Genomic DNA, 18,763 nt, shown 5'->3' on the forward strand with positions numbered 1-18,763 from the left:
TCAATATAGTTCTCTCCATTATCTGAATTGAAATTAATAATATTCTTTTCTTGTTGTTTTTGATATTTTTTAAACTGAGGCGCATAGTTACAAGAGGAAGAGTGTTGAGCAATAGTTTTGCCCAAGTTATTTGCAATATTGAACTTGTCAGTCAATAATTGATCTCCAGTGTTAAGATGGTGGATGCTCCATTTAGTACCTTTACCTTTAATTCTTTGTATCATGTTCCATACCTTGGACACAGGCGTTCGTGAATTGATTTTCAACACATAATTTCGCCAGAATTGGCGTTTATTGTGCCTAATTGTACGTCAGGCTTTAGCATTTAAAATTTTATATTTATTCAAATTATGCACCGCTGGATGGCTACGGAAATAGTGTTCAGCTTTCTTCCGTGCCTTCCTAGCTTGCTTACAGTCATTGTTAAAGCACGGTTTACGTATGTGAAGAGTTGTAGAGGACTTTGGAATACATTCGTCAACAATTTTTTTGAGTTCATCCGAAAACAATCGCACAGGGTCAGAAACATCTCTGAAGAGTTCAGGTTGTAATATGTTTGATGACATTATTTCAAACAAAGGCCAGTCAGCCTTTGAGAAATTCCATCTGGAACATGGAGGAACATCAGACAGAGTTACAGCTTTTAGAATGGTTGGAAAATGGCCACTTCCACACAGGTCATCATGGACTGACCAATCAAGCTTATTCAGGAGATCAGAGTCTGTTATGGATAAATCAAGAGAAGAATATGTACCCGTTCCAGGATGTAAATATGTGTTAGAGTTATCATTAAAGAGACACAGATTGTTGTTAGAAAGAAAATTTTCCAGTACTTTCCCTTTACAGCTGGTATGTGTACTTCCCCATAAGGGATTGTGACCATTCAAGTCACCCATGATGATACATGGCTTGGGTAGTTGGTTGTTGAGTTTGTGAAGATCAGCATGAAAGAGAGAAGAAGAAGGAGGTATAAAGAGTGAGCACAAGGTAAAAACAATATGCATGGTCACACGAACCGCAACAGCTTGAAGTGCACTATTCAGAGGAACAGGACTATGTATTATGTCTTGTCTCACTAATATCGAAGACGCTCCACTGACCTTTGGCCCTTGAGGTGAATAATAATTGTATGATTATACTGTCGTACATCAAATTGATCGTTTTCTTTAAAATAGGTTTCCTTTAGGCAAAATGCTTACAGTTTAAAATCTTGCATAAGTAAATGTAAGTCATTAAGATTATTCTTTAGTCCCCTACAATTCCATTGAATAATGGCATTTGAGCTCATGGAGGCTTATTTGGGAGTGGGGTCTATTCCCATGGCTTGGGACTGTGGGACTGACCTCCATCTCTAAAGGTTCAAACGGATTGTGAACCTCTACAATAGATGACACAGAAGGCACATCGAGGTGTTGGAGAGCCCTGGTGTTTCTCTTTATTTTTTCTTTTCACTCTTTGACAATTGTTTATGGCTACTGGCATCTTTAGCGTTTTGAAAATCTGGTTCAGATGTAGCGTCATTTATGGATTCCGACAATAACTCTGTCTGAGAACAAATTCATTAGCTTCTCACAGTGAGAGCCACATGTGCAAGTGTGTACTTCACAATAAATCAGTATAGTGTAACTTTTTTGAATTCTATAATACATGTACTTGAATTATGATATTTATTCGTAACAATGTTAGACTATATTGAAATGTTCAGCAAGCCATTATGTTTGATTGATATACAAGTTGTGTGTGCAAAATGTATATGCAAATAAATACTATCTCAATTCAATGGTTGGATTGGGTTATCCAGGGTAAACATAATCGGATTGTAGCGCCTTGAGCGCTTCAAAGAAAAATAAACTCGTCAAAGTGCTTGTTAGTCCTATGTGTACATTTCAAGCATCCTTACGATTAGGTATGTTCACGATACACTAACTTTTTCGGGATAGCTTGAGTTGATAAAGCTGACATCTAGCATATCGATTGGTCAACAATCTAACCAATAGTCAACCTGTATCCAAGCTGTCTAGTGACCGAACATGCTCTACAGAAATTTAGCATACGCCCCATCACCTGTGATTTCCTATGTGACAGGTATCTCATGATACGATTGGTCATAGATAACAAATCAGCCACTGTATTTAACTGTTGAGATACAACATGTCTTTTTCGGGAAATTTGATGACGCCCATCCCATGACCCTTTGTCTTATGTATGTGCAAGGAATAGCATTATACAATATGTATACATGTATGTTCGTGTGATAACGTATATTCTCTGCCTTAAATCTAGATGAACCAAAGTGACACACTGTGAATCTGTTCCATGTAAGTCACACACTAGCTTATTAGTACTTTCCGTAAAATAGTCAGTATACACTAGTAACGTATCAGCGAAAACGCTTCTTTCATAAAAGATTATTAGGCATGTGTGTAAATTCTTCTTTACTGCCATTGAAATAGATGTTTTTAACAATTTAACCTCACACAATGATATGAGAGGGACAGTTTGTTTAAGTATGTCTTACATACAAAGAATACAAACATGTGCAAAAATATACATGCCACCAAAAGTCTGCAAGCGAAAGTGCTATAAGATTACGTAAAATGTTACATATATGACATGTATTTACTCCTGCTTTCTTTCAACATATACCTTTACAACGCAACAACTGAACAATCAGGACTTGGTCGTATGACGAGACAGTTTCCTGTAATCTCCGCAACCTGGCAGGGATATCAGCTGTGAATAGCCCTAATTAGTCTCGCCACAGCCAGCCAGGCAATCAGCACGGGGTTCTATGTGTTGAGCAGTGAAGTTGCTCTCGGGCTTAATAAGTTAATGACTGGGGGTGGGGAAGAAATGACAGTTGAATACTTAATGGTAGGAGTTTCAGAAGGATTTGAAACCAATTTTTTTTGCTTTAAGAAAAGAAATATTTTAGGTATGTTTGATTTTAAGAATTTGGGATTCTTGTTGAAAAAAGGGACAAGTCTTGGATGAGGCCAAATGTTCTCCATTGCAGTTAGCGCAGTTGATAGCATTTGTGCACCCAGTGCTTTCATGGTTATCACTGTAACGAGAGCACACTGTGTCTTTTCGACAAGTTTTTGTCGGGGATTTGGAACATAAACTTCCACACCGATATTGAAATAACCAGCGTTGATTGATTTAGGAAGGGCTACAAGACTGAAGGTAAAGAGATAAGTGTTTGTTTTGACAACTTCATCATTTCGATTTGTGGTAAAGCATTTAACAGCCATAACTCCTTGATTCTTTAGTTCAACTGCAATTTCCTCCTCGCTCATGTCTGACAAACAACGAGCTCAGTCCTTGATTATCCCTCGACATAATTTAAGCGTCTTATGCTCTGAGACAACCATTTTAATGTTAACAAACTGTTTTAAGGACAGCAGATTAACTTATTGTTGTCTCCTTGCACATTCCACTAGGATAGAACCACCTTGAAGACATGAAACATTCTTGACATTGCCAGAGACACCTTTAATGCCTTTATCAATGACAAATGGATTAAGTTTAGACAGAGTGCCATCTTCAGATGCAATGATGACAAATCTCGGCCAAGAATCTGTGACAGGTTGAAGGATTTCTTTGTCAGATGATGAACCATCAACATGACGGCGCTTGTGCTTTGATGAACCAGGAAAAGTATTTAGAGCCATGGTTATAGTAATGTGATTTCACACCTCTGTTTCCCACCAGCCATGGAGTGTCAACAAGGACAATGTCACAGTGGAAACCAATCTGCAACATTAGGGTTACAGGGATGTTATACTCCAGATATAAAAACATGAAAAGCTGTGATGACTAAAGGAATAAATGCCATGCTGGTTCGGCACATGACACGGTTTCCAAGAAATACAGAATTCAGAAGTTCATATATCCAGATTGGCCCATGAACCACTGCCTTCTGGCATTGGACTCCAGGCAATGTAACAAAACAAAAGGTCATTGGTAAACATTGTGTGAAAGACCTGACCTTGCGACTGAGAATTGTGTACTGTTGTCAAAAAGATCAATTTAAGGAAATTAAAGATCAAAATGAGTAGGTTTCATTTGCACCCCTAGAGTATATGTGATTTATGATTTATGGAGGTCAGCTCCTTTATTGTGACCTGATTTTCACCTGATGAAGGAGCAAGCTGAAACATCATGCTATTCACAAAAAGAACAAATCTTTCCTTATTAAAAATGTAAGTTATCTAGTTATCAGCTGAACTGCAGGTTTGTTCGACATGTGGCAATGTGATTATCACACTAATACACCTGAGAGATTTGTCAACAGTGTGGTATCTACAGGCGGTGAAAGTTGTATTGTATTGAATTTGGTTGATTGCATGTCGTTTTGTGTTAAGCTGTCAGTTTTTATGTACATGTGAATGAGGGTCATTAGACACACACTAACTGTAACTCTCTAACCTATGACTACTTAGAGAATAATTGTATTTGATGTTATTGGTGTATATTATAGTATATAGTGAATAGTATTATATTTATGCAATAGTCAATATCTGTGACGTAAAATAGTCCACTTCATGTTGTACACTACGTTGAATGTTAACATAAGCGGTAATGTTTGTTCACCAATCCAAATTCACCAAATATATGTCTAAACCAATGAGGAACCTCGCATATAATGACATTGAAAACAGACTCAACTTAATGTCCCCTGATGTATTTCCCAGTACATTAAGCATCTATTACTTCATTCCTCACTGCTTCTTCTCTCACTCTGGTTGTAATACCAGTAGTATCTCATGCATTACCTGGTCCATGATGTAGGTATCTTCGTATTTGCCACTTCATGTTGCGTCACGGCCGAGGTAAGTTGTTTCACCCCTTGGCCATACATCATCTGACACTGATGTCACATTTTACAGGTATGTACCTTTCTTTCTTTATTCTCTTAAAGGTTCGGTGATTTCATAGTACTTATAATATCATATAGCTATCATAAAGGCACTGCGTTGCATGAGGATTCTAATCAAATACCAACACCAGCACCTAAGTACGTTTGAGTGATGTCTGCTTCCTTAACAACTTGCAATATTATATAAAACGCTATAAAGGCCTTGTTATTATTGTAAAGTTTGTGCAATCTTCATATTTGCCAGTTTATGCCATGCCACGGCCAAGGTGAGTTGTTTCACCCCTTAGTCTCCCTCATATTTTACAGAATAAAAAGCTTTTAATCAACCAAATAAGTGTCCAAAAGTACGAAAGCCTAATGCTGCCACTTTTGTAGCACAAAATATTTTTTCAAAGACAATTCTCGTTACTTCAATTATTTACTCGTTGCTTCGAGTATTTTCTCGTTATTTCAATAATTTTCTCGTAACTTCGAGTATTTTCTCGTTATTTCAAATATTTTTTCGTTGCTTCGATTAATTTCTCGTTACTTCGAGAATTTTCTCGTTACTTCAAGTTTCTTTCAAAAACTTGAAATTTCGAGTATTTTCTCGTTGCTTCAAGTTTCTTTCAAAAACTTGAAATTTCAAGTATTTTCTCGTTGCTTCAAGTTTCAGTCAAAAACTTGAAATTTCGAGTATTTTCTCGTTGCTTCAAGTTTCAGTCAAAAACTTGAAATTTCGAGTATTTTCTCGTTGCTTCAAGTTTCTTTCAAAAACTTGAAATTTCGAGTATTTTCTCGTTGCTTCAAGTTTCAGTCAAAAACTTGAAATTTCGAGTATTTTCTCGTTGCTTCAAGTTTCTTTCAAAAACTTGAAATTTCGAATATTTACTCGTTGCTTCAAGTTTATTTTAAAAACTTGAAATTTCGAGTATTTTCTCGTTGCTTCAAGTTTCAGTCAAAAACTTGAAATTTCGAATATTTACTCGTTGCTCGATTCCTTTTTCTTAATTTCTAAGTTTAATGGAGGTAGCATGTATATTTTAGATCTGCCCCGAGCAAGATGACATCCTCATAGTCACAGCCTAAGTCACATGTCCATGGATACAGCAAAAAAAATAAAATTCATATCTGAGTATAACCATCAAATGGCACATCTATGGATCATGCTTGGTACGTGTGCCAAATTTCATGAAGCTAGCATGTATAGTTTAAGGAAATCTTCTCCGAACGACATGACACCCTCATATCCACAGCCTAAGTCACATTTGGGAGGAAACCGCAAAAGGTTCATATCTGGGTTTAAACCCCAAATGGCAAACCTATCTATCATGCTTGATACGTGTTCCTAGTCTGATGAAGTTATCATGAATAGTTTAGAAAATATGCTTGGGACGGTATCGACCCCCCAAAGGACAGACCACTTAAAACAACACATTTTATAGTTGGTTGCACAAGGCTTAATTAAGCTGTGTCGTTGAAAATTGTGGTATGTGTCCTGATGAAAAAGACAACATTAGGTTTAGAAATGGTTATACGACCTCTGGCCATATGAAACTCTAAGTGTTATTGAAATTGTTCATTAAATATTTTCAAGAAAACTGCTTCTCCACATGTTGTATGTGGAGACTGGAAGCAAACCAATTCGTACTGATATTCATACCAAAATGGTATGCTTTTTGAGCAAATTGACTTCAGTCAAATCCTCAAAGTTATCGAATATATGGTATCATTTCACAGTTAAGTCTTATTTGCGGTTCACTCCAAAATGACAGACCTCCTGTAAGATAAATTGCTCTCCACCCCTATTCCATTAATGAGTTCACTTGGAGTCAGTACATAGTATACAGTCTGTTCAATCTTGGAATTCAAGCAATACTCAGTCATCAAAAGGATTTCATGTCACAATGTATGAACTTGAAGTTATTCCAGAACCTTATTTTAAATTAACCTTACAAAGTAGAATTTCACTGAGAAAATTTAGGACAACAAATCATAGGTTACTAATGGAAACAGGGCGCTGTCTGAATGGTTTGAAAGAAAGCCGACTTTGTAATCTTTGTAAACAAGCCATATGTGACGAATTCCATGTTTTACTAATATGCCCACCACTTGTCGAACAACAACGAGTATCATTTTCAACAAAATATTTCAGTGTGAATCCCTCTACCTGTACATGTATTTTTCTCATGAAATGTGATTATCAACCACTCACTCTCAAATTATCCAAATATATGACACACTATGCCTTTTCAAATGATATCAAATTCTGTTTGTTCTTCTACCAGTCACTACAGAGTATAGTAACAACACATTTCCATCTTTCTTAGTTTACTTGTAATTAGAGTGAAAAGTAGTCGAGAACTGAGTTGCTTGAGAAGCTGAGAATGTTCTCAAGCACTTTTAATATAAAAAGTTTTAATATAAAAATCATAATTCATTACATGAATTAAAACAAAGTATAGTTTCCATATCTGGGCACATATTATTATTATCAGCTTAATTAAGCCTTATGCAAACAACCCTAAAGTGTGTTGTTTTAAGCGGTCTGTCTTTTGTGAGGTCTGCTTTATGGGAAGATACCGCGGTTGCAAGGGTGCGCATCCTCCCTATTGAACTGAAAGTTTGTTTTATGACCACTGAAACTCGGGTGGTGTAGGGTGTAGATTGTAGGGTGTGTGTGACTGAGGATGTCATCTTGATCGGGGTAGATCTCCTAAAATATACATGCTAGCTTCATCAAACTTAGAAATTAAGGACAATAAAATCGAAGCAACAAGAAAATATTCGAAATTTCAAGTTTTTGACTGAAACTTGAAGCAACGAGAAAATACTCGAAATTTCAAGTTTTTAGAAGAAACTTGAAGCAACGAGAAAATACTCGAAATTTCAAGTTTTTGACTGAAACTTGAAGCAACGAATAAATATTCGAAATTTCAAGTTTTTGACTGAAACTTGAAGCAACGAGTAAATATTCGAAATTTCAAGTTTTTGAAAGAAACTTGAAGCAACGAGAAAATATTCGAAATTTCAAGTTTTTGAAAGAAACTTGAAGCAACGAGAAAATATTCGAAATTTCAAGTTTTTGAAAGAAACTTGAACCAACGAGAAAATATTCGAAATTTCAAGTTTTTGAAAGAAACTTGAAGCAACGAGTAAATATTCGAAATTTCAAGTTTTTGACTGAAACTTGAAGCAACGAGTAAATATTCGAAATTTCAAGTTTTTGAAAGAAACTTGAAGCAACGAGAAAATATTCGAAATTTCAAGTTTTTGAAAGAAACTTGAAGCAACGAGAAAATACTCGAAATTTCAAGTTTTTGAAAGAAACTTGAAGCAACGAGAAAATATTCGAAATTTCAAGTTTTTGAAAGAAACTTGAAGCAACGAGAAAATACTCGAAATTTCAAGTTTTTGACTGAAACTTGAAGTAACGAGAAAATACTCGAAATTTCAAGTTTTTGACTGAAAATTCTCGAAGTAACGAGAAATTAATCGAAGCAATGAAAAAAATATTTGAAATAACGAGAAAATACTCGAAGTTACGAGAAAATTATTGAAATAACGAAAAAATACTCGAAGCAACGAGTAAATATTTGAAGTAACGAGAATTGTCTTTGAAAAAATATTTTGTGCTACAAAAGTGGCAGCACTAGGCTTTCGTACAAAAGAAAAGATACCACTTGTTTGCAACGACTTAAAATAAAAACAGAACAATAGACATGGTTAAGATTGGTGTTATTCTATTGATAAATCATTTCTCAATATCTGTAAAAGAATTCATTTCTGCATCAATCTGGTGATGGTGATGCGTGTGCAGACCAACCTTCCGGCGACGTCGACATGTCACTCCTTGTTGGATCATTCCGGCGGTTCTCTCTCTCTCTATGGCTGTCAAACATGGCATGTCTTGTGTTCTTTTTGTTGCTGTGAAATCAACAGGTAGGTCCAGCCATTTTATTAAGTTTTTATGCATGTGCAGAACATGCTAGAGTGAGAAAGGTCACTTTCACAAAATTTATGTTTTCCCCGGAAGTTGTAAAGTGTTCCCTATTTTTTCCATCAAATACACTTGGTTTGGGATATGCAATACGGATTGGCATGTTTTTGCGCAAAAATAATCACTTAGCAATAAACTAATTTGAAAAAAAAGTTGGTATTGTTCTTTTGGACACTAGGTTACATACCTCAGTCCACTTTATCAGCAGCCAGGACCCACAACATCAACCCCCTGGAAGTCACAGGGATATACAGTATGGTTCAAAATTATTGAGAATAGCTAAAGCATTTCATATTATTAAACGAGAACAAATCAGATAAAATTGAATGTATTGTAAAAGTGAACTGACCTTTTCATGTTGTGTAGGTAACAATTTAATATTTTATCAAGTCTCCTTGAGCTTCACGGCACAGTCTAAGACGGGTAGGCACACTTCCTATCAGAGAGGTTAGTGTCTCGTGAGTTATGCTGTCCCAGTATCGGACCACTTCTCTCTTCATGTCTTCAATTTTTGTCAACCCCTTTTGATTCACACATTCCTTCATCATCCCCAAAATGTTCTCAATGGGATTTAAGTCAGGACTATATGCAGGAAATGGTAATGCAGTCACATTTTTCTCCTGAAACCACTGCTTGGCATGTTTTGCGGTGTGTTTAGGATCATTATCTTGCTGCAAAATCCAGTCATTTCCATAAACCACATGTGCACTTGGAAGGAGAAAATTATCTAATATGTTAGTGTAGCGTTGACTTGTCAGATTTCCCTCAAACACACACAGCGGGGTTGTTCCTAATAAGGATATCCCTCCCCATACATGAAACTTTGGGCTGTATTTAGGTCGTCAATACAACGGTGCTGACGCAGACTTTGTCCATATTTTCACATTATTGGGATATACCCATACTGAGCTTTCATCAGTAAAAATCACATTTTCCCAGTCAAAGTTTTCATGTGCCAAACACCACTCAACACGCCTGTCTTTATGTTCTTGTTTCATGAGAGGAGAAGGAATTCCAGTCTTTTTCTCCCATCCAAGATCAATCAAATTTCTTCTAACTGTAGATTTTGATACAACTGTTGATCCCCTTTCTATCATTTCATACCTGATGTTGGAGATGCTTGCCCTTTGCTTTTTAGACGCTAAAATTCCCAGCCGGACGCGATCTGAGAAGTCCAATTTTCTGGGTCTCCCTGCTCCTTTCTGGTGCCCAAAATCCTTTCCCTCTTTAAAATTCTTCCTAATCCTATACACAGTAGAAAGAGGAGTTCCTGTTCTCTCTGCCAATGTATTTACATCATCAATTCCTTGATTACACAACTCAAAAATCAACCTTCTTTTATCTTCAGCAGACATTGTTGACAGTGCTGAGGAAAATGACGTCTGCTACAAATTCAGGGGAGGTAACTCTAATTGTACTATACTCAGTAGGCCAAGATGAGTTACCTCCCTTATACCATTACTTAGTTTTAAGTATCAGTGAATCAGTTGAGGTGTTAGGATAGCTCAAAGTAAGAAGAAAAATTCTCAATAATTATGAACCAGACTATATATGTCCTTCCTCTTCAACCCTCACTTTGAAGCTCAATATACCGCACACATATATATACTTCAGAGTTTTGAATTCTGCAGAAAATTCCTTGATACCATCCACTATTATCTCAGACCAAGCTAAAATGCTTAAAATTACATTTCAAAATAGGCTTCATCGTAAATGTTGCCATTTTTCACATTACACAAAATCGGCAATCTGGAGTGGTGAGAAACATCAGGGATAGGAGCCAAGAGGGCCACTCCCTGATAAGGATGAATCACTGAATGAGTCAAGATAGAGGCACACAAAGACTGATGATTGTGATGGGGAAGGTGACCATTAAAAATACCCACCACTACAGTGGGAGAAATGGCCTGTCTGTCAAAAGGGCTGCACAGCTCAGGGTGAAAAAGACTGTAAGTTCACTACAGTAGGAGTCATATTGGGTGTCAAGAAAATTTCACATCAGGTGATTGACAGAACCTAGCTTATGTCAAGTGACACTCTGAAGATGTCCTCCGAACTCTCTCTGTTACTCTTCTGTTTCTGAATTTGTGACAAGCCATAAGGTCATCATCAGTAGCCAGGAAACAGCATTGTTGAGATCAATCGCACAGACCAATGCAACTGACACTTAGTAAGTGGTGATCCACAACTGAAAAAATTTCCTGCATCTATCACAATATTTCCTCTTCTTAGTGGAACAATTACTAACAAGTGAGCTGTCATGTGACCTGACAGAGCTCCCATCATGCTTTCAAGGAACTGCTGAGAATGGGAGCAGTGAGGAGTGATTGGGTGTGAGAGAAGCAAGATGATTTGTTCAGCTCTGCTTACAGCATGTTTATACTCCATGGTTGAAGCAAGAGAGAGAAGAGTATAAAGTGAGAGAGATAGGATATCTTTAAAAATTTCATTATTACAATATTTGTTTTGGTGTACATGCTAACTTTGTTATCACTTGCTGAATATAGATGTTAACATCTACACCGAAATGTTGCATACACTGTCATAGAGAAGTTGTATATATATATGCATAGAATTATAGCTCTTGCCCATCACACCAACATCTAAATTCCACTAAAAGAAAACACTCTCTTGAAGTTTCTTTTCACTGACAATTGACAATTTCTTTGTGGCAAACCATCTTAACAGACACACTTCCTACGGATAAGGGCAAACAATCTGGACATCTTGCAATACATGAATAAATCAACAGATAAAGTTTGATGAATATTCTATGCTAAAGATGTATAATATGTATCAAACATAATTTGTTGCTGATGAAATGCCTCAAAATTCAATGTAGCTCAAAACAGTATTAACATACAACAATCATAGAATGAACATACAAACCTGAGGTACTTTGCAGGAATTGAGAGTTCTGCTGAACTTGATATCTACATCATCTCTGAATAATTTTGGATCTGACCTGCAAGAAAACACTGGACATAGTGAAAAATACTTGTGGCATCACTTCCAATCTGGAGCAAGGATACAAAGCCTAAGTTGAATGATATTTAAGGACAAAATATAAATCAATCATTCCTGCAAAGGAATCTAAAAATGATGGTGCCAATCTTTTGTTTTGGACAGACATCGGTTAATACAGGAAGTTCATTTATTCTCTCATAAATGTCCGAGTTTGGAATTGAGTAACTGAAGAGTGACATGCAGCTTGAGGTTGAGTAACCAAACATGGGAGATAGTTGTTAAATATTGCCCCATATGTACAAAATTTACTCCTTCTGAACCAAGAAATATTTTTTCATTGGACCATGTCGCTCACCAATCATTCTTTATTAGTACTTTATATTTTCCACACTGAGTGTAGAGTCATGGGCATAAAATATGAACATCAGTTTCAAAATGAAAATTAATTATTTTAACTATAATAACTTTTAGAAAATCTTAAACATTTCTGGGCTTCTCCTTGCCAAGAAGAAGATTCACTTGTGAGTAAAGGGAGTGCTTCTGAAGAACGCTTTCAATGAAATGTTCAACTCCTTCCTGTGCTGTGTTTTTGTGAACGTCTTCAAGTATGAGCATAGTCCCTGGGTGTTCAGTGGGTAGAATAAACTGGTGTTTGGCTTTGATTGGAATATCAGCCTTGCAAAATTGACCTTCAACTCTCAGATGGCTTCCATAAAAAGATGGTCAATAAACTGATTTGATCAGGTAAACATGCCATCACCTACAGTAAAATATCATTATGCAAACACCAGTTAACGGTCATTAAAGATCCAGCTTAGAGTAAGTAATCAGGCATCCAGTAAATGTGCCAACAAGATTAATGCTACAATGAATAGGATTAAAAGATTAAGTACTCCCCCTGTCTGGTCATTAAAGTTGTTCTGGTAGGACACACCCCATTTTGTTTATTCTGTATTTCACTGGCTACTATAGGTTACATCCATTTTTGTATCAGTCAGCAAATCATAATCTTTGTATTGTTTCAATTTTAGTTAAATAGTCTCCACCTCCATTTGTCAATCAGTAGGGTTTAGACTCCCAACAGAGGTCAGCTCTAGCCCTCAGCCCAGAGGGTTGTACCGACTCTCTGTGGCCACCCTTGTTATCTGAGATCTCCCTCAAACAGACCAGCACGCCAGTTAGATAAGGGATTTCACTGGAACCCTCACTTGGACCCTACACCAATTTCATAACAATTGGTATGTTTCTTGTGTACAGTTGTCTGTGCTGGCTGTGAATACATGTGTGACCTTGATTTCAGGATCATCATCTAGTGTAGATGGTTTGAGTTGCAATGACAGTCATGCATCAGTCTGAAAATCAGGTGCTCCCAGTCAGGTGTGCTAGAGTCATTCCTCTTGTGCAATAATCTACAGGATTTTGTGAACTTGCAATATGATGCCCTGGTGTAGGCTGGCTTGATTCCAGAAGTTTGGCGATCGGACTGGCTACAAATGGTTTGAAGCGCTTCATTTCATTGTTCAGGAACTGGAGTACTGTTACAGAATCTGTCCATAATATTAGACGGAGCTCAGTTCAACCTAACACCTTTAACAGAGAGTTTCCAAGTCTGAGTGCTAATGATGAACCTTGGAGTTCAAGTCGAGGGACTGATAATACTGGCTTTATTGGAGTGACACACATCTTTGAGACTAAGAATGAACAATCAAACCTGTCTCGTAGGCATCAGCAAAGACATGCAGTTGAATGATGTTGGCTTGTGATGAGAAGTTTTTTGTGATTTGCTGTGGATTGAATGATGTGAGGTTGTCAAGTTCATCTAACCATTCTTCCCACTTTCTCTACAACATTGTTGGTAATTCATCATCCCAGTCGACATTCTGTCACCATAGCACTTGAATGATGACTTCCGCTCGAACAGTGAATGTTCAAATGTTTGAATAGCCCTCTCTGTCTCTGGATTGGAAGCTGAAACTTCAGATGAATTGCTTACCCATTCAAGGAGTGCAGTTCACTAAACAGCATAGTTGGCACATGCAGATGAATCTGTTGTTATTGGGGGCTGTCCCATATGTTAGTTTTCCACAAGAATTGCTGAGTGTTCAGGCACTTGGTCACATGGTGATACATCACTTTGATATCCACATCAATCGCAATACCATACAGGCGAAATCTCTATGGTATGCCCAAGAGACTGATGACGAGATCAGGTCCACACATCAAGTTGTCATTCAATGAAGTCCCTTTGTAACTAGCAGCAGTATCAAAGACAACATGTACCTTAGGTTTGTTGGGGTTTTGTACACCACAGTGTGGAATGTGCCATGTGTATGGGTAGTCCTCATTATCAGAAGATATACTCTCAGTCACTTTGGTGGCATAACACTTGTCAGTGTACTGATTCAGGGTTTTCTTCAAATTGGTTACTACAACAAAGCAGTTTCATGAGCAGGTTGTATCTCTTGAGTGTGTAGGGATAGTTGTTTGGTAGGTGAGTGTTGTTGGTTTTCCAAAGCATGTCAATTTGGTAGTGACCAAATGATTTTGTTTTCCAGAAGTGTTCTTTTTGATCCTGAATATAATCTTTTGATATGATGAAGTTAACATGTGCTTGTGTTGCGTGTGATTATGCGTTGACGTACCCATCAGCGACCATACATGTAGCATCTTCACTGCGTAAGACTGTCTCCTGTCACTTGTAGGTGTGCTTATGGAATATCCAGTTCTATGAGAATTTGTATCAACATCAGGCAATTTGAGATGGGCAATGCGTTTCCTTATATGATCAACATGTTGTAATTTACATTTAAATGCTCCATTACAAGTCCAAGTACCCTTGACTTGAATTGTCTCAGATTTTGGTGCAACAACCTTGATCTGTGGATGAACCTTTTGGGAGCTGCACTTTGTTTTTCCACTGAGTGCAGTCATGTTAAGAGTTTGTTTCTTCCTTTTCAAACAGAGATCATCTGCAAATGAGAATCCAGAAGCCAGAATCCAACAATGCAAATGTCTCTATAATTCACCCAGTCCATTACATAACATGGACATGCATTATCTGAGCTAGATCTGAAAAGTGATTTGATAAATTACTTTTCTATCTGTCACATGGTCCGTGTTTGTTTCTTTTCCTTTGCACAGAATGGTATAGGTTCACCATTCCTAGTTTTGGCTCATTTTGGTTATGGCTGCTGAATAAACTGCATGGTGTTGAGAGATCAGTGTTGTGTAGTGGCATGGTGGCAGAGGCGTCCTTATTCGCATCAATAATCCAACAAACAGGATTCCAGTGACATTTACCCTCATATCTACACAATCGGTGGGCAAACAAACAAGTGTATTTCAAGAATTTCGACTCATTTATTGGACGTGCACATAACCTCATGAGTGCTTGCAAATTCATGAAGTTATTGAATTGAAATCATGACAGAAAATCGGGCTCCAAAGCAGTGGCTTTGGAACTGGCATCAAAATTTCATATATTTTTTGTCATTAGATGAAAATTTTGCCCCCTTTCTCTGAGAAGACTTCACATAGGAGAAAAAAAATGCTGTCAGTCCTACAGAGTTTACATGATGATGACAAAAGTGTCCCGCAACGACATAGTAAAACAGCTGCGTAGAAAAATGTGCAACTGGACTTGATACTCAGATTGTGAATGATTGCAGTGTCATATCCAGAAATTCTGTCATCAAAAACTCCATGTCTGCTCATGACGTATGGCAGAAGGTCAGACAGCATCATTTGTTCCAGTCCACTAAATAGCATTTCCTAGATATCATTGACATAAAGCTTCAGATGGATGAATGTCCAGAGGACCTATATCAAAGGCTTGTAGCTTTTATAAAAGACAATCTTCTCACTACCAGATGTGGCAGATTTACTGGGGAGGAGGAGGACAACACTGGTCAGTGCTCAGACGCTGATCAGGAAGAAGAACAGAACCTCTTATTCGATCATCCCTGTGTTAAATGTGGGAGTGTTGAACCCTCTCCATACCTGAATGCTTTTTATGAACACCATCCAGTTTGACTAACTTTAGATACAGGTGCTACAACAAACATGGTCCATGCCTCATTCACCACAGCCATTACTTTCCCCATTACTAAAGCATCCTAACGACCATGAGAAGCTGATGGCGTTACTCTGCTGGAAGTAGTTGGAGAAGCCCACTGGACATTGACCAGAGAAGATGACCCTTTCCAACTTAATGCCCTTGTTGTCAAACAACTCAAAAAACCTATTCAAGCTAATGCACATGCTTTGAGCAAATGCAGTCCCCATACTACCATGTTCCAAGGACATATCACTTGATACTGACAACATCCTTGGCCCTGAAGGAAATTTACTGATCTCCTTGAGGAGTTGATCAAGTCTTTCATCCATCAGTGTCACAGTACAATGGTGCCAGTGGAGACTTACAGGCTGTTGTGAACATGGGCCAAACCTTGCCTCCTCAATGAAAGGGCCATCTCTCACACTATAACCAAGATGTCTTGAATGAACTACAATGTAAGTTTGATGAGCTGGAAAGCCCGAGCAGGTCAACGTCACAGCTGAATACCTCAATATGTCAATCCTGGTTCAAAAACCAAATGGTGAGAGTGGGTTAGTGACTTCCTTCGGAGAGGTTGGACAGTATTGTAAACCACAACCTGCCCTTATGCCCAACGTTGACAGTGTGATCAGAGAAATTGGCAAGTGGTGGTTCATTGTTAAAACTGACTTACTGTGGTAATTTTATCAAATACCTTTGTCTCATAACTCCATGAAATATTGTGGGGTTGCCACGTCTTTCAAGGGAATATCTGGTAACTTTCCTTTCTTCAAAAAAAAAGACACGGTAACATTCTTACCAATTTATTAATGTTGCTAGCCAGTTTTTACAACACCCGAGCTTCACGCAACAGGGCATTAATATGTGCTCAAGGAGAAGGGAGATCACTTTATTTTAGTACTTTACTTTAGAAACAAAAAGAATAAAGAAGGGGTAGCATTATTGGAACAAACATTATATTTTCATACAAATATAAATGCAATTTTTTACATGCTTAATGGGCACTTTAAATGACATGTTACAACTTGGAGTGGTGCAACTGATTGAATATTCGTGAAGTTTGAGTGAAATGAAACATTGTCATAAACAGCAGAAAACATGGGTGCTGAAACACACGAGCACAATGTTTGATTCAAATATAACAGCCAAGTGCAAGGGTAAAACAGACTTCCTATGCAGCTTGTGGCAACGTTTTCTTTAAACGAAAGAAAAGTTACAGACAGTATTGAAGCCTCACAACTTTTTCACGATTCCACAACACCAATCAGTGTCCACAGTTTGTATTTCTTTTCTTTTAACTCTTGCATACAGTTAAGGTTTCATCATGGAATTGGCTCTTGCTGTGATGTTGCACAGAACCAAATGATTGCTTGGGGGAATGAAGTGTCACCTACTGTCCGTTTGGGTTCAAATGAGGATGATGAATGATTAAATATCTCGAAATTGGGATAAGTGAACAATGTGTAAATAAGACACATAGTCCCAAAACCTCTTTACCCTACAGATTGTGAAATCTAACATTTCTTTTTCACACTCATCCCTGAGGGGTGGAACAGCACAAACACCAATTCAGGTGCATCTCAGCACAGACAGGTGAGATGACCCAAAGCTTAGGTAGTGTTCCATCAGCCATATTACATCTTGCACATGCCCCATCTGTCTGAAGGAGTTCAGACACATTACTGAGCTGCTTTTCAAAATGGCCACTTTGGCTGACCGCAACACTGAACCACTTTCACTTTAGTTCCTGCCCAACATGCTTAAAAAGAGATGATAACTTCCTCACTTTATTACAACACCATTAGCAGTGTTTCATGACACACACTCCTTTCTGTATGAGTCAGTGTTGAGCTCAGAATAAGCTTCCTTTGGCTGACACTCATTATCATAACTTATTCAATGGTTAACTACCAGCGGCATGACTGCATAAAACATGCTTCTGTAAATAACCTTCTTGACTTCTGATGTACTGCATACCTGACTGCAAATGAAGTATCATGCATATCTCATGAGCACTGGTTGCCAGTGCTTTTGGGTTTTAAATATATGCTACTAATATCTAATTCACAGTAGGTTAACCTAACTTTTGTCCCATGGATAATTAGTGTAAACAAGAAATCAGATACCACATATAACTCCAAAGTAGCCTTTACATCAGTTCCACTTGTGTCTTCTTCATACATAAAGAAAATAACAATTCACTGAAGCGAACATACAAGAGAGGATGGAAGTGCTTACCGAACAGACTGTGGCATAGTAACTGAAGACGATTCACTCATGGAGCTGTTCAAGAGGTCACTGTACAGTAAGTTCTCGATGCACTGAAATATAAAACATGGTACACACAAGCAAACTGCACTTTACTTTTAAACTAATGGGAAATAGTAGTATTTTAAGTTGTTTATAATTTGTTGACACCTACCTGACTGATATCACTGCACCATGCAGACTTTTCATGCAGCGTAGAGGCCACAAACGATAAAGTGGTTGGAGGGCCACTTTTGGAGTCCACAATGAGACGGAAGTCTAAACCATTGTAATCCACAGCCTTGGTTTGTTCCCAGCCACTTGCAGGTGTTGGCAGCAAATTTGAGACAGATGACTGACTGCCAAGGCTGAGATTGGAATCCAAGGAAGAAGCTGAAAAAGGCCCTATCATATTTACCTACTTCTAATCAGGGCATAAAAGCATAACACTGTAGTGATAAACAGACCAATGTATATAATAGACTATAATTCAAAGAAAACACTTCAAGAGATATAATTTGGAAGTTGGGATGAAATGGGTGTACATGCCTATAATGCAGTACAAGTAAGGCACAAAGTCTAATACCCATGTAATAAGTGTGGTTATCAGTAAACTAACAACGCCCAGTGA

General features: G+C 37.7%; 1 protein-coding gene across 2 annotated transcripts in view; it reads right to left on the reverse strand.

Annotated features, from left to right (window-relative positions):
• The window catches only part of LOC137278153 (ras-specific guanine nucleotide-releasing factor 2-like), an 802,775-nt gene that overhangs the window by 422,396 nt on the left and 361,616 nt on the right, over positions 1-18,763 (reverse strand). For both annotated transcript variants that reach the window (XM_067810323.1, XM_067810322.1), the window contains 3 exons: positions 18,308-18,525; positions 18,124-18,206; positions 11,751-11,826 (listed from right to left, as the gene is read on the reverse strand). In XM_067810323.1, coding sequence (XP_067666424.1) covers positions 11,751-11,826; positions 18,124-18,206; positions 18,308-18,525 — 377 coding nt within the window. The remainder of the gene's footprint in view (positions 1-11,750; positions 11,827-18,123; positions 18,207-18,307; positions 18,526-18,763) is intronic.

This window comes from Haliotis asinina, chromosome 3, assembly GCF_037392515.1.
Source record: "Haliotis asinina isolate JCU_RB_2024 chromosome 3, JCU_Hal_asi_v2, whole genome shotgun sequence".
NCBI classification, from domain to species: Eukaryota; Metazoa; Mollusca; class Gastropoda; order Lepetellida; family Haliotidae; genus Haliotis; species Haliotis asinina.